The 15786-nt window shown below is 52.5% G+C and overlaps 1 protein-coding gene across 5 annotated transcripts; it reads right to left on the bottom strand.

Moving 5' to 3' along the window:
• Positions 1–1670: 1670 nt before the first annotated feature.
• SLC38A7 (solute carrier family 38 member 7) lies at positions 1671–14476 on the bottom strand. Of its 5 annotated transcripts, none has more exons than XM_060132086.1 (12): positions 14429–14472; positions 13687–13812; positions 12159–12580; positions 11312–11510; positions 10946–11090; positions 9956–10054; positions 9247–9304; positions 8951–9065; positions 7470–7617; positions 6728–6927; positions 5833–5887; positions 1671–3640 (listed from the first exon to the last, which is right to left on the bottom strand). In XM_060132086.1, exons 3-12 carry the CDS (start codon positions 12426–12428, stop codon positions 3538–3540), a joined length of 1392 nt encoding a protein of 463 aa, XP_059988069.1. In that variant the 5' UTR covers positions 12429–12580; positions 13687–13812; positions 14429–14472; the 3' UTR covers positions 1671–3537. The 5 variants fall into 5 exon arrangements, with proteins under 5 accessions (XP_059988069.1, XP_059988071.1, XP_059988070.1 ...); XM_060132091.1 differs by lacking the exon at positions 1671–3640 and adding an exon at positions 4732–5623; XM_060132089.1 differs by lacking the exon at positions 1671–3640 and adding an exon at positions 4732–5626.
• Between the last annotated feature and the right edge of the window lie 1310 nt (positions 14477–15786).

Raw genomic sequence — 15786 nt, forward strand, 5'->3', positions numbered from 1 at the left:
CTGGAAACAGAAGCCCAGAGAGGGGAAGCGACTTGCCCAGAGCCACCAGCCAGCAGGCATCCCACAACTTGACACGGTTTGGATGGGACAGTAAGTCAAAGGTTTTAGGGTCTGATGTTGGTGCCGGCATGAGGGCTGGAGGTTCCTGAGCTTGCCTTCCGGGGTCAGAAATCACCAGATTGAGAGAGCCCTCTGCTCACTTGTTCATTCATGCACGGCAAGAGGGCTCCAATTTTACTCCCTGGGCACACTCGCTATGTAACATCTCTCAGCTTTCACTTTTGCATAGAGTTGCCATGAAGACCAAATGTGAATGATGCAAGTTAAGCTGGCACAAGGTAAGAAATCAAGTGTTAGTTGCTATTCGTTCCATCATTTGTTCAACAACTACTGAACACTTGCTATGTGCCAGGCACTGGCTAAAATACCTGATGGACAAGGGAGATGTGACCCTGCTCCCGTGGAACTTACAGTCTAACAGGGAGACAGACACTGATTAAATGCTTACAAGTCTTGAATGAATTTGGCTGGGCATTTGCCTGTGGCCTAGATGTAACCTTTCCTTCCCTCTGTTCACTCAGAGAAAGTGAAACCAAACCTCAAGCTCTTGGTCCACTAGGCAGGTGTGAACCATGGCCCAAAGCTGTCCCACTTGTCTAGTCTTGCAACATGTTTCCTCCTTGGAGAGGGTCCCTACCTCCACCAGGAGGGAGGGATCTTTGCAAAATACCCGAACAGGGATGGGGAGTGTGGTAGAAGGTGGGCGGGTTCGACTTTATTCTGAGGACCAGGGGGAGCCGTTGCAGACCATCTCAGAATGCTCTGCTCTCACCTCTGCTGCTCTCCCACACCCAGGTAATGCTCCATCGACAATGGCCACTTTCCAGTTCCTCGAATGACCATGTTCCTCCCATCACAGGGCATTTGCACATGCATTTCCCACAGCCTGGAAAGGTCTCCCCCACCTCTCTTCACTTAGTTCATTCTACTCATCACTCAGGGGCCAGTTCATATGTCAATTCCTCCAGGAAACCTTCCTTGACTCCCCAGGGAAGCTTCAGACCCCCAAATATAACATTCTGTATTTTCCCTTCTTGGCATTTATCACAACTTGCATGTTTATATTTGTGATGATTTGCTAAGCATCAGTCTTCCCCAGTAGACTGACAGCAGAGCTGGTGTGTTTTGCTGAATATCTTCTCCCCGGCACTGAGCACAGTGAGAGGCTCCATAACCAGGACAACAGTGCCTGCTCTCAACACCTGACTCTGAAAGGACAAAGCAGGAGGGATGCTCAGGGGTTTGAAGCTCACCCCAAAACTAGAGGTCAGGGAGGGACATACAACACAGAAGCTAATCTGAGGCTGCAGTGGTGCAGGGAAGACACAGGAAGGACTTGAACCAAGGTAGAGGCAGCAGGACAGACCAAGGCGGAGCCCCAAGTCAGTGGGGAAAGTCTGATGGGATGTGGAAGGAGAGAGAAGTGTTAAGAACCACTTGCAGGTTTCCGGCTTGGGAAAGGGAGCGTGATGGGCCCATTCTCGAGTAAGGGGTCACAGACAGTGAGGCCAAACGGCCTTATCGCACCCCAACCCCTACTCCCACTCCAGCCCGTCTTCCTCCTGTCAGTGGCCTGGACTGTCCCTGGCACCAGACACAGGCCACGCAGCTCAGCAGCACAAGTCCCTTTTTATTAACCATCCTCCCTGGTCTGAATGTGCAGAAGTAGAAAAGAAACAGTAAAATGCCCTGGCAGAGAGGGCAGGGGAAGGTGCTCCTGAGGTTAGGCCAGATTCCAGCTCATTTTCCCCGTACATGCCCCCAGCCCTCACTGAAATCCAACATTAGGAGGCAGTGCAGCCCTGCTGATGATGGGCCATCCTCCTGACCGTATCTGGGGTGGGCACTGGCAGGGCCTGGTGCTGTGCAGCAGGCGGAGAGAAAACGGCCACGTGGGTCTGGCCCCCAGGGAACGTGAGGAAAGGCAGGTCACCCAGTCCGGGGGTCTGAGCAGAAGCCTGTTTGGCCCCCCAAGGCTCTGCTTCTTCTGTCTCACTGTCCTGAGGGCAGGGATCCCTCTCACCCCATCACTGCATTCAGAGGTTTTAGGCAGGAGGGGCCAGGGAGAACGCTAGGTGTTCCAGGCAGAGGAAGCCTGATTCGGTGCCTAGGCTTGGCCTAAGTGAGTGGCCAAGGTGTTCAAAATATGAAAGGGGAAAATATCCTTCCTCACCCCGCCTGGGGCACAACGTAGGTGTGACCTCAGTGTGATCGACAGGCCGCCGAGGCCAGGCCTGGTAGACCTGTGGAGCTGAGGAAGTGGACGAGAGAGGGTTTGGTCCACCCCCACCCCCATACTTATGTGAACAGGAGAGACTGAGCTACATAGAAAAATGGGGTGGTGGCGAAGAGGTGATGGGGGACAGGAGCAGACAAGATCCAGACTGGAAGGGAAACTTGTAAGCTGGTGTGACTACACTCAGATGTTGCCTAGTCAGTGGCCACTCAGCTGCCTTTCTTGTCTCCAGGGTACCAGGCTGGGTTGGCAGGGAAGGGGGGACGTGCAGGGCAGGGAGAAGAGAAGCAGCCATTCAAAGTGAAGATGCCAGACAGGTTCACCTTGATCCTCACCAGCCCAGCCTGCATGGGGTTCCCAGCTTGCTCCCTCACCCCCCCTTGTGCCTCTGAAAAGAGGGACCCATCAGGAATCTGAGAGAGAAAAGCACACTCCGGCCTTGGGGAAAGTTAAGGGAGGAGTACTCACAGCACCGTGGCACGGGACGGCCCCTGGCCCCTGGCTCAGAGCCGGGCTGGCACCGTTTGTAAACATTAGACTTGGTGATGTCTGGGGATGGAGGAGCAGAGGGATGCCTGGACCGTCAGGTCTGGGTAAGAAGACAGGGTGAGGCCCCAGAAGGCTTGGGAAATGTCAACCAGCCATGGGCAAGAGGGCTCTCAGGCTCAGCGCAGGCCCAGGAGGCAGTGGACAAGGCATCCATCTGCCTGCCTCGGCGCACCTGTATGATTTCAGTGCTACCTTTGGAACTTGCCGGAGGAAGCCACTGCTGGCTGGGCTGCCGACAGACTGGAGCAGGCACTGAGCCCCGGGGTAATGAGCACAGCCCCTACCCAGGGCAGGCTTCTCTGTGGAGGATGGCAGCCCTTGGTCCACACTCTTTCTCCAGAGGGAAGTCAGGCTGAGTTGTTCCTTCGGAGACCTACCGACTCTCTTCACCCGTGGCTTCCAGGCATGGAGAAATTGAGAGGTGGAAGAGGGGGGAAGGTTCTTCTGTGACACGAGACCTCCTCCTACCATCCATGGCACTGCCAGGATGCGGGGGCAGGAAGGGAGCTGGGTTTGAACTGTCCAGGGTTGTGGGGCCTGATTTCACCCCAGAACTGTCCCTGGAAAAGGATGTCCAGATGTCATCCCACCAGTAGAGGGGAATGATGCCGGACTCAGGGTGGTCCTGAAGCTCTACGAGATGGGTTCCAGGGTCCAATGGCAAAGGCCAAGAATTCCCTGGGAGGCACTGGTTATGCCAAGAGATCCACAAAAATGGCGTTGGCTGTGGTCTGGCCGAAGATGAAGGCTCCCAGGGTGACCAAGAGGACTCCGTAACTGACCATCGCCCACCAGCTGTAGAGCAGAGGGTGAGAGAGGGCCTGGTCAGTTGATCCACTTGTGAATTTGCCAACCTCTCTCTCTCTATATGTATCAGTTAATTACTCTAATTACTTGTACCACTTCTCCTATGGGAAGAGCACTTCCTACTTCTCAACGACTTTCATACAACAGTTTATGGGGCTGGGTGTATGATCCCTAGACCATGGGTAAAGAGGCCAAGACCTAATGGGATTAATTGACTGGTCACAGCACACCAAGGGCAGGACCAGAATTAGAATCATGTCTCCTGGGACTTCCCTGGTGGTCCAGTGGCTAAGACTCCGAGCTCCCAATGCAGGGGGCCCGGATTCCATCCCTGATCAGGGAACTAGATCCCACATGCCGCAACTAAGAGCTCGCATGCTGCAACTAAAGACCCCCGTGTGCCACAACTAAAGATCCTGCATGCCACAACTAAAAGATCCCACATGCCATAATGGAAGATCCCACGTGCTGCAACTAAGACCTGGGACAGCCAAATAAATAAATATTAAAAAAAAAAAAAGAATGCATATCTCCTGATGGAAAGATGGTCAGGAAAAAGCAGGTCACATGGAGTGATCCATTTCATTAAAAAAATGAATTAAAAAGGAGACATCTGCAAAGATATGTATCAAAAATAGCTACAGGGTTACAACTGGAATTTTTTCTTTCTTTTTTTTTTTTTTCCTGTTTTTGCCCGCCTGGCTTGTGGGATCTTAATTCCCTGACCAGGGATTGAACCCATGCCCTCAGCAGTGAAAGCAGAGTCCTAACCACTGGACCGCCAAGAAATTTCCTGGTTATATTTGGATATTAAAGGTGATTATTATTTTCTTTAGACTTGTCTGTATTTTTAAAGTTTTCTATAATCAATGAGTATTACTTGCACAATATATTTTTTTAAAAGCATGCAACCTGGTCATAACTTCTCTACCATTCAGGGACATGCACGTATTAAAAGAATGCAGTGTTTTGCAAAATGTGGCCTATACATACAATGGAATATTATTCAGCCTTAAAAAGGCTGCTACAACATAGATGGACCTTGAGGACATTATGCTAAGTGAAAGAAGCCAGGTACAAAAAGATAAATACTGTATAATTCCAGTTACATGAGGTACCTAGAAGAGTCAAATTCACACAGACAAAAAGTAGAATGGTGGCGGCGAGGGGAGAGGGAATGGGGAATTATTGTTTAATGGGTACAGAATTTCAGTTTAGGATGATGAAAAAGTTCTGGAGGTAGATGGTGGGGATGGTTACACAAAAATATGAGTGAACTTAATATCACTGAACTGAACACTTTAAAATGGTAAAAATGGTTAATTTTTTAAACATGTAGTGTTTTGTATCCATTAGACTAACAAATATTGAAAAGGCTGCTATATACAGCCCTGGCAGGGGTGTGGGGAACAGGGTACTTTCAGTCACTGCTTCTGGGACTCTGACTGGTACAGCCCTTTTGGAGGGTAATTTGAACCCGTGTGCCAGGGTAAAAATGAGCGTGCCTATGATGGAGCAATCTCCTTCTACGAATCGATGCTCCTGAGATCCTCGAGCAGCTGTGCCAAGGTGTACATGCAGCAGTGTGTTCACGTTCAGGACACATTCAAACAGCAAAGTATTCTACGGCCATGGAAAAAGGAAGCAGTAGATCTTCTTGTGTGGACATAGAATGATCTCCAAAATACGTGGTTAAGCGAAAAAAGCAAGTAGCAGAAAAGTGTGTCTGGCATGAAACCATTTTTGAAAAAACCTAACCAGACACAAAACCCCATGTGTCTGTGTATACGCGTGCATAGCTTTGTGTACACAGACACATGTGCACACACAGAAACAGTCTACAAGGGCACAGGCTGTGCTGATCTCATGGAGCTCTCTCAGGAGAAGGGAGCGGTGGGGAGCGGGCTGTGGGGTAAGAGGGACTTCCATTTTTTTCTCTAAAATCCTCAGTAGTTGATGACTACTAAGAACCTGTTGTATAAAAAAATAAAATTAAATTAAAAAATTAAAAACAAATCCTCAGTAGTATTTGAACTGTTACAACTAACATGTTATACATTTTAAAAGAAGTATTCAAAAAAGTTTTTCAAAGTACACAAGTCTCCTGACTCCTATCCATTTAAAGGCCACCCCCCATCCAGTACCTCCCTGAGAGGACCACGGGCCGGGCCCTGCTTTACCTGGCTGGCTTGACTTCCTCCATCTCAGAGAGTTTGGCTTGAATGAGGCACAGCCCTAGAAGAGAAGAGGTGGCCCTGGGAGCTTGGGTGGGCACCCCCCACCACCACCCAGCAGTCCAGCCTCCCCCTTTGCCAGGAGGCAGTGATGGTGGGTGGAGAAAGGCCTGTGTTTACTCCTCCACACATTCTGCCTCTGTCTCCACTCTGCACCCAGCTGGACACCTGGCATCTGGTCTCCCAGGAGGAGCCAGCACCTGCCAGGCACCCCTTGGGCTGCATGCAAACCCCAGAGCTAAAGGGGCAGCATAGGGAGGTGACTCAGTGGTGTCTACATTGCAGGGCCCTTCCCAGTGCACTTCTGAGCAGATGTGTCCCCCTTGCTCCAAGCAAAGTGGCAAGGGATTTCCAGGTGGCCTCCTAGAGAGAAGTAAGCTGGGTACAGGCAGAACTCATGACTGGGCAGATAGGACAGTTGCCCAGGGATCTGGTGGCAGATCGTGTCTGAAACTCAGGTCTCCCGACCCGTGTCAGGGTGCCACAACCAGACCCTAATTACCCCGTCATGGGCTGACCCACCCAGATCCCTGATAGTCGGGGAGTAACAGGTACCTGAATGAAGAGTTAAGAGTATAGGCTGTGGACCTAGACAGACTTGGGTTTGAAAAGCTTCTATTAGTCTTTAGCTGAGTTTGTTAACCTCTAGGCAAGCTTGTTACCCTCTCTGATCCTCACACCTCCTCACCAGTGAAATGGAGATGACAACTACATCTTCTTTGCAGGAGATAACGTTTAAACACACCAGAGCCTGAAGTGGGTGATCAACAACCCGGGAGGTGACGCGCTCAGGCCAGGAGGCCCTGGGAGAGAGTGCTGTGGGGATGCCAGGGGTCCACACCTGGGAAGACGAAGATGAAGCAGGCGGCCAGCCCTCCAATGACCGAGATGACCTTGCCGATGTCAGGGATGAAGAGCGCCAGCAGCAGGGTAAGCAGGAACCAGACCAGCGTCTGCAGTACTCGCCGCCGCCGCTCCCGCCCCACGTCCTCCTCCACCGGCATCCCCTGGTAGCGCAGCCACAGGCCTTCGACCACCGCCCTGCCCACACAGAGAGCGGCTCAGAGGCGCCCCTGCTAACAGCTCCCCACCTCCAGCCATGGAGCCAGACCCCCGACTGGGTGGATTGTAGGTAAGCCTCTAACCCCTGGGCCTCAGTTTCCTCTTCTTTGAAATGGGCCTAGCAGCACTCTTCTCAGGGTTGCCATGGGGACCGGACGGGATGGTGAATGGGAACGGCTTAGTGCCTTGCCTGGCCCAGGACTAGCACACCCCATGGGAACATATACTACTAGTCTCCTGAAAAGGAAGGGTCTGGGGTACCCAGAAAGCAGGGTGTTCAGGAAAGGATCTGGACTAGAGGTTCTCAGAGGACTCACAGAATGTTTTGGTGACTCTGGGACAAAGGGGACCCCCAAAGACCCGGCTGGGAGTACTTGCAGGGCCATGCGAGGCACTGACTCTTTCCTCTGGGCTTCCGGTTCTCCTTCTATAAAATGGATTCTACACAAGGCCCATGTTCAAAGGGCTTTCAGAGGCCCTGGTGAAAGGGAGCACCCTGGTGGGGTGGAGAGGGGACTCACCGCCCACAGAAGTGCAGGATGGGGTAGGAGGTTAGCACGCTCAGGATGATGAAGGCACGGGCGACGGCCACAGCCATGTCCTCCGACGGGTAGGACAGGAGCACATCGGGGTCCACAGCAGCTCCAAAGGTCAGGAAGCCACAGATGCCTGAGGGCAGGGACAAGAGGGCTGGGTCCAGGCGACCCTCGGAGGGTTAGGGCCATGGACCGTTCACCGCTGGGTCCAGCAGCAGGTGGGGAGATGACGGAGCAGCTCTGGAGGCTAAGACTGAAGCTCAGAGGAGTGTCGAGGCTGGGATCAGAAGCCTCCCTCCCTGACTTCTCACATCTCCCACCCCCACACCGTCACCTTTCTGATCTTGAACTCACCCAGCAGTTCCTGTCTCAGAGCTTCCGCATTAACGTTGTCTGCCCATCTCCTCATCATTCAGGTCTCAGCTCCGTTGTCCCCTCCTCAGAATGCTTCCCCACCCAGCCCGTCCACAATAACCCCTGCCCCCAGGCACTCCCTCACACCACCCTGTTCTGTGTTCTTCAGAGCACTCCTCTCTCTTGGAACTTTTTTTTTTTTTTACTCGTTTATTGTCTGTTGCCCCAGGAGAACGGGACTTTGCCTATTTGCCACCCTTGTTCCTGCTGTGTCTTCAGAAACTAGAACAGTGCTGGTCCTGAGAACCATCTGTGGAAGGAATCACAGGGCCATTCTTTGTGGTCTCCCAGCACTGCTCCCTCACCCAAACCATTTTCTACACAACACCCAGAGCCGGGTGTCCCCAAGCCACGCCCCTGCTGAAGCGCTTCCTCTCTGCCTCCCAACAGTCCTCAGGGATCTGGCTGTGTTCCCTGTCTGGCTGTGCTGCCCGCCACCCACCCTCAACTCGCTCCACTCCAGCTATGCAGACCTTCTTCTGTCCCAGCCTCAGGGACTTGGCGTTTTCTGGTTCGTCTGTCTGGAATGCTTTTCCCCCAGCTCTTCAGATTCTAGCTCCTTCTCATGATTTGGCCTTCCCCAATTGCCACCTCCTCAGAGAGGAGCCACCTGTGACCTACCCACCAAAGCCAACCCCACTCAGTCCCGCTCACAGCTTCCTGTTTCCCTGTTACCATGGCACTCACCACTGTCTGGATTTCCTTACTGATTCCTGACTGACTTGCTCCTGTAAGACTCTCTCTCCGACTAGATTGTCAATTCCATGAGGGCAGGACCGGGTCTATCTATCTCCATGGCATCCCCCACGCTGAGAAAGTTCCTGGGACTTACTAGGCACCCACTGAGAGCTGCTGAATGAATGCATGCGTACATCTTTCTCATTTGGGCAGGAGGAGGCCCAGGGTGGCCCAAGTTCAAGCCAGTGCCTACAGAAGTGTCTGACATGTTGGGAGTGCAGGGCTGTCCCCAGGAAATCCTGGGCCAGACGACTTGGGGACAAAGAGGGAAAGTGGGAGCCCTCTAAGCCCTGCCCTCGGAGGGGAGCACTCACCTGTGCCCATGTAGACAGCGAGGGCTATGACCATGGCGGCCGTCACCACCCCACCCCAGGTCTTCACCTCAGGCCGCCGCATGCTGTTGAAGACGGGAACACTGCTCACGTGGCACTGTCAGGGTGAAGGGCAGGGTCATGGTGGGCAAGTGACCTCACCCCCAAGGATAAGGGGCAAGTCCTGGGGCCCCCACTCCGTCCTTCCTTCCAGGACTCCCCCATCCTGCCTGTAACGTGGATTCCATCCCAGGATGGGGAGTGAGCTAAGGGGACAAAAGGGACCTTGCAACTAGCACCTGAAATCCGAAGCAGATGGTGGGCATGGCATTGAACACGGCTATCCAGGAAGCTGGCCTGCGGACAAACACACAAGATGCTGCTGCCCGGGAGTCCCTCAGAGTCACCAACCGCCGCCATGCTCTTACTCTTCGTTCAGCCCCCCACGGCCTCCACCAGCCAGCATGCACACATTCAACCCACAGAAGTCTGGGGACTGGGAGAGGACACATCTCCATTTACAGGTCAGTAAACTGAGGCTCTGGAAGGCCCTCCTGGGACCAAAATCCAGAACTTTTGGTTCTTGCACTTGGGCTTTTGCTTCTCTGATTTGTTTCTTTCAAGAAAAAGGAAACTTTTTTTTTTTAAATTAAGAAAATGGATTCATCCTCACGTGGAAGATACAGATATTACAGATAAGCACATGTTGAAACAGATGTGCAATTCCACCTTGGCAGCTTCCATAACCTGAGGCCTAGTCTCACATTGGCTTATCTGTTGGACATTAGTGGCAAAGTGTCCCTCATCTCCGGCTGTCACTCTTCTCTCCAGCAAAAAGAGATCAGGACCTCTTGCCTCCTTCCTAAAATGACCAATGAGTCAAGCCCCAAGGCTCAATAATGAGCCTTGGGAAGAGCACCTGTGTGGCTTTTTGATGCCTGACCCAGCACCTCCTGGGGCCCGAGTGGCAGCTTCTACCCCATGTGTCTCCCGGGGGCCCTCACCCACCTGTTCAGGATGTCCGCTGGGGTCATCTCTTTATCAGGCCAGATGTATTTGATGATAACGATGGCAGTGACATACCAGGTGCCCACGACGCTCAGGAAGCTGCCAGGAAGGATAGATTAAGCTTCTTCCCCCCTATCCCCAGCTGCCTTTTCTCTCATTCCATCCCCAGGGACATCCACCCTTAACTTTAGTGACCACAAGTGTCTAATGAACCAACTGGGAGACTATCCCAAACAAAGACTCAAGAAACACATGAGACATAAGTTTCAGAGAAACAAGCCACATTTAGGAAGCCAGGAGGGGACCAGACTGACACTTGTGGCCACTGGGAAATGAGGTGGTTCAGCTCCATGGCTCAGAGACCACAGCAGGGGGCTGGGCTTCAAAGCACATCTGCTACTTCAATCAGAGCAGCCCAGACTTGGCGAGAGGTGCAAGCAGGGCCTTTGAGAAGTAGGAGATGCTGGAGGGTTGAAGGCACAAATACTGGGAAGTCAACATTAAAGGAAACCTTGGAGACACTGAGTGTGACCCCTTCGATAAAGGATCAGAGGAAACAGCTTAGAATCCCACAGCTTTTCAGACTCTGAGCCAGGAAGCTAGTCCCTTCCCTTCATACCAAGCTGCATGGAAAATGCTGCCAGGCTGACAATCCCAAATGATCAGGAGTCCCATCCTCCATGGGAAAGACAAGGCCCAGGCTAGGAGACGGCCTTCACACATGATTATCATGCATCCCTTCTTCGACAAGGACATTTGGAACTGAATCTCTCACTGATACAAAGAGCCACTGTCTCCCTTCCTGCTGACACAAAAGGAAGGTCTTATGCCGGAACCCCTGCAAGCCCCGGTCTACCCTGCCTTGCCCACTCTTGCTGCCCCAGGAGATGAGGTGGCATGGAGCAGAGGGGTTCCCCTGCAGCCCTCGGGTCTCCAGCTGCCTGTGATCAGAGCTGCTGTCCAGCACAGGCTGGGGTGGGGCCTCCGAACCTGGCATATTTCTGGAAGCCGATCTCCCTGGGGATGGAAAGGGGCAGGATGAAGAGGAAGGCAGTGAGGCTGATGGTGAACTTGCGGTCTGTGTACCAGGGGCTGCCGCCGGCCCCCTCAGGCTCCTTTGCCATCACAGCTATAACTGCACAGGGAGGAAGGAGGGAAGGTGATGCCAGGCTACTGCAGGGTGTGGTCCTCCACCTCTGCTGGGACCTCCATCTGTCTAATGGGCCCAGCAGCCAGGAGGGAGGACTCCCAGATGAATGCCGGGCCCAGGCCAGGCCTTGGGCAGGTGTTCCATGCTCTTTCCCACCCACCGCATGACCCCCAGGGCTGGGGGGGGGTACTGAGGGGGGACCTCACTCTTGTCCTGCTGGTCCCCGATGATGATGAGGAAGGCGATGCAGGTCCCGAAGGTGTAGGTGGCAATGGCCACCTCACACAGCACGCCTGTCAGCTTGCCACACACAGCCCACACCACCTCCTGGTAGGTCCTCTCATTGCTGGCCTGGGAGCAGTAGGCCAGGATGACGAGGCCACTGATGATGAAAACCAGCATGGCCTGCGGGTAGGGGCATAGCAAGAGGGTGTGGGAAAGGCCTGGCAGCAAAGAGCAGCCTGGTCTTGCTCAGCATTTACTGGCCCGGTGCCCAATGCCCATCTGGCAAATTAGCCTTATCTTGCAGGGCAATTTTAATGGATTACTGGAGTTGAGATTTTCTTTAAAAACAAGAAGTTTTGAGGAAAATTTCAAACATACACAAAGGTAGACAGAATAGTATAATGGACCCCTATGTACCCATCACTCAAATTCAAAAATCATCAATTTACAGCCAATCTTGTTTCATCTATTCCCTCTCCCACTCTGGATTATTTTGAAGAAAATACGAGCTATCATATCATTTCATCAGTAAATATTTCAGCACGGCTCTAAGGTATGGGCCTGCTTTTTAAACGTAACCATGAAATTATTAAATATGCAGTCGATGTCCAAACTTCCCTGATAGCTGGGAAGGCTTTTGAAGCCTCATCTGGGCTCAAAGGAAAGAATGCTGGAATAGATTAGTAATGTCTGCCATGTGTGATGGAGGGGAGAGTGGTAGCATGTGTCTCCAACTGACCACTCCTGATCCAGAGCCTCCCTTTTGAGGTGAAGAGCCCAGACCCACCACTAGAACTGCACCTTTGCCCGCCAGGCCCGCTCACTCACCATCTGCAGCGTGATGCCAGCTGCCACTCCCCCGGCAGTGCTGAAGGCTGCTGGGAAGTTGAGCAGCCCTGCGCCCAGGCAGGCATTGACAACGATGAAGATGGCTCCAAGTGTGGAAGTGGTGCCTCTGCCCAGACCCCCAGGAGGGGCCTCCCCCTCACTCTTGGGGGCTATGTCCACAGAGGGACTCTGCAGCAGACGGGCACGCTCCCCGGAGTCTGTGCTTAAGCCCCACTCACCAAGGTCACTGTTGATGCTGACCTGGGCCATGGCCCTGGGAGTCCTGTTCCTGCAGGGTCTGTGGGTTCTGTCTCACGACCACATGCCCTGGGGAGCTGAGAGAACACCTTCAGCTGGAGGGTGCCACCAGCCTGTTTGGGGCTGTTATCCTAGGAGGCCTGTGGGCTCTGGCTCTCCTCAACCTAGATGGGAAAGGCAGATACTACTGTTATCCCAAGAGACACAGAAAGGTGAAACAACTTTCCCAAGATCAGATGGCTGAGATCCAAACCCGGGTGTGCCGCTGTGCAGAACACTGCGTTGGGTGCCACAGTGTGATGGCAGAGACAGAAATGTGTCAGATGTAATTCCTGCCTGCTTCAGGCCTACAGACCTATCAGGTAAATAAGACACAAACACAGAAGAGAGGGGTACTGATATGTCAGCACTAGAGGCCATGCATCGGGCAGGAGTGTCATGGACATATCTTATCTCATTCATTCCTTATGACAGTGGTCATAAGGTTCAGAGAGATCAGATCACTCATCCAGGGTCACAAAGTAGCAAGTTGCAAAGCAGGATTTAGATCCAGATCTGTCTGGCTTCCTCATTTGTTTCTACACCACAGGGTCGCAAGAACAATCCCCACCCAGAACTGTGGGTATTTCAATGTCTTACAGCCCAGCATACCTCCCTCCAGAGTCTAAATTCTGTGGAGCTTTCAAAGCCCTTCAAAATTGAGGCCAATTCTTACTTTTCTCCCCACATGCCTGACCTAACCACTGCCCATCACAGGGACATCCCCTCCAATGTCCCCAGCACACTGGGGGGTTTAGAATGGCTAGCAAGGCCTCTTGGGTAGTCAGATGCTTGCCATTGCTCCTCCTGTGATGGCTGAACAAAGTTGGGAGCCTTAAACTCATTAGAGAGAAAAGGGGGAGTTTGGGTGCTCCCAGACATCTGTCACCAAGCCTGCAACCAAGGGACACAGCTCCAGGGGAAATGTCTCCCTGCTGGCTCCAAGTCCAGAAAGATCAGTCAGCTGCCACAGGGCTTCCTCTTGTGCAACCTGCCACCCACCCAGCCAGCAACTCGGCAAAAAATCAAAGCGATGAGCAGTGGAGGCAGTTTTGGTCTCCCAAGTTTCCAGCGTAGCTCCAGAGACAGCCTTGCAAAGTTAGCGCTGCTTGAGCGGTGAGATCTTGTCCTCCACCCTGCTCACATCCCGGACACAGAGGTCTCTGCACTGGTCTGAAATCTCTCAGCCCCGCTCCCCTCAAACTACTCTGCTCCATGGTCCCCAGCTTACCTGCTTTTTCCACCCCTCCAGCTTTGGTGGAGGGACAGCTGCTCCTTACAGCTCCTTCTCCCCAAAGATCTGGGATCTGATTCTCCTCACTTCCCTCTCTGCCCTCAGTTTCTTCTTTCTCAAACTCTACCCAAAATTTGTCAGCAGAGAGTCAGCTGTTTCTGTGCGGGCCAGCAGAGTGAAGGGAACTGAGGCGCTCTAACTCACGGAGTGGAGCAGCAGCTCAGGGAAACAGGCCCACGGACGGAAAGAGGCTAGACTAATGTCACAGCGGCTCGTCGGCAGAGCCAGAACTAGAACCCTGATGCCCACACGCTCAGGCCAGAGCTGTAACCACTGCAGTAGGCCCCTCAGATCCCAACCGGATCAGGTTCCCAGGCCAGCCTGGGGCTGGATCCCAGAAATACAAGGGGTGAGCTGCATTGGAAGGTGGGCCAGGGCGCACCCAGGGCGGGGGGTGGGGGCGATCCTCAGGCCTGAAGCGAGGAGAGTGGGCTGCTGTGAGGTAAACTGGGGACGGGCTCCGGCTTTCGATCCGGGCCTAGGACTGATTAGGTGGAGACTAGGTGGGGACAGGCCGGGCTAAGGCGCGGCAAGGGCCGGCCGACCGAAGGCGGGTGTGGGGCGGAGGACGCCGGGCTACAGAGTCCTGTAGGGAGTGGGTAGGGCTCTGCCGCGGTGGCGGCCCTGGGGACCCAGGGACCTAACGTTTCCACCTCCACCAACCTGTACCTCCTTCCACTTACCTGCGGTGCTTTGAGCCCGGGCCGGCTGCGGAGACACGTGAGCAGCGGTCACATGACCGCTGGGGCGGACCGCGGGGCACACTGGGAGCTGTAGTTTTCGGCAGGCGTTAGTCTCGGACACCAGCTCTCTAATCCTCAACCCAACCGCATTGCCCCAAACCAGCCTCGGCCCTCCAGCCCGCCCGTGTTTATCCTGTTACTTTAGTCCTGGCCTCTTGGCCAAGCCGCACCTCCTGCCTCCTAGCAAGAGCATTAGGAGGTTTGGTGTCTTTGCCAGTACGGATGCTGTGGGCCAGAGCTATTTGGCCTTATTATCCTCCTTTGTCTCCCTTCTTACGTTCACACCCACAGCCAGTGACCCTGGACTTTTTCACTAGGGACAGCGAGGGGTCATTTGTACCTCCTTGAGCTGTGGCTGGCCTGAGGGTTGTTCATGGCTATAACCCTAGGGCCTAGATTCTACAACTGGGGATCTGAGGCATTGGTGTCACTCACATAAATATTTGTTGAATGAAGGAATGGGTGTCCAAAGCCCTGGCTTCTGTTTGTGGCTGTGTGCCACTTGCAGGCTGTCACATAATCTTTGGCATTCCAATATCTTCATCTATGTTATATCCTCTCCGTGCATCAAAGGTCCTTGCTGGTGAGGTCCTGTGTACTGTTTACCCAGTTTCCCTCAATGGTGACATTTTGCAGAACTATCGTACAATATCACAACCAGGATACTGACATTGACACAATCCACAGATCATGTTCAGATTTCCTCAGTTATATTTATAGTCATTTTTTAGTTTGTATTTAGTTCTGTACAACTTAATCATGTGTAGGGTTTACACCACATTCAAGATTCTGAACATTTCCATCACCACAAGGACCCCTCCTGTTACCCTTTTATAACCACACTCACCTCCCTCCAGCAAGGCCCCCCTTCTGTAACTCCTCGCAATCACTAATCTGTTCTCCATTTCTAAAAGTTTGTCATTTCAAAGCATGTTATATAAAAGGAATCATACAGTCTGCAACTTTTTAGGATTGGCTATTTTTACTCAGCAGAAGCATAATTTCCCAGAGACTCATGCCGTGTGTGTATGTTTTATTTATTACTGAGTAACAATATTCCATGGTATCTGCAGTTTGTGCAACTAATCACTTTTGAAGGACATCTGAGGTGTTGCAGGTTTTTTAAAACATAAATAACAGCTTTATTGAGATTTATGAATTTTACCAAAAAATTTATACTTTCAGTGCCCAATACGGTGGTTTTTAGTATATTCAGTTTTGCAATCATTGCCACTATCTAATATCAGAACATTGTTATCACTCCCCCCCAAACCGTGTAACCATTAGCAGGCAC

Source organism: Lagenorhynchus albirostris, chromosome 19, assembly GCF_949774975.1.
Source record: "Lagenorhynchus albirostris chromosome 19, mLagAlb1.1, whole genome shotgun sequence".
Taxonomy (NCBI): Eukaryota; Metazoa; Chordata; class Mammalia; order Artiodactyla; family Delphinidae; genus Lagenorhynchus; species Lagenorhynchus albirostris.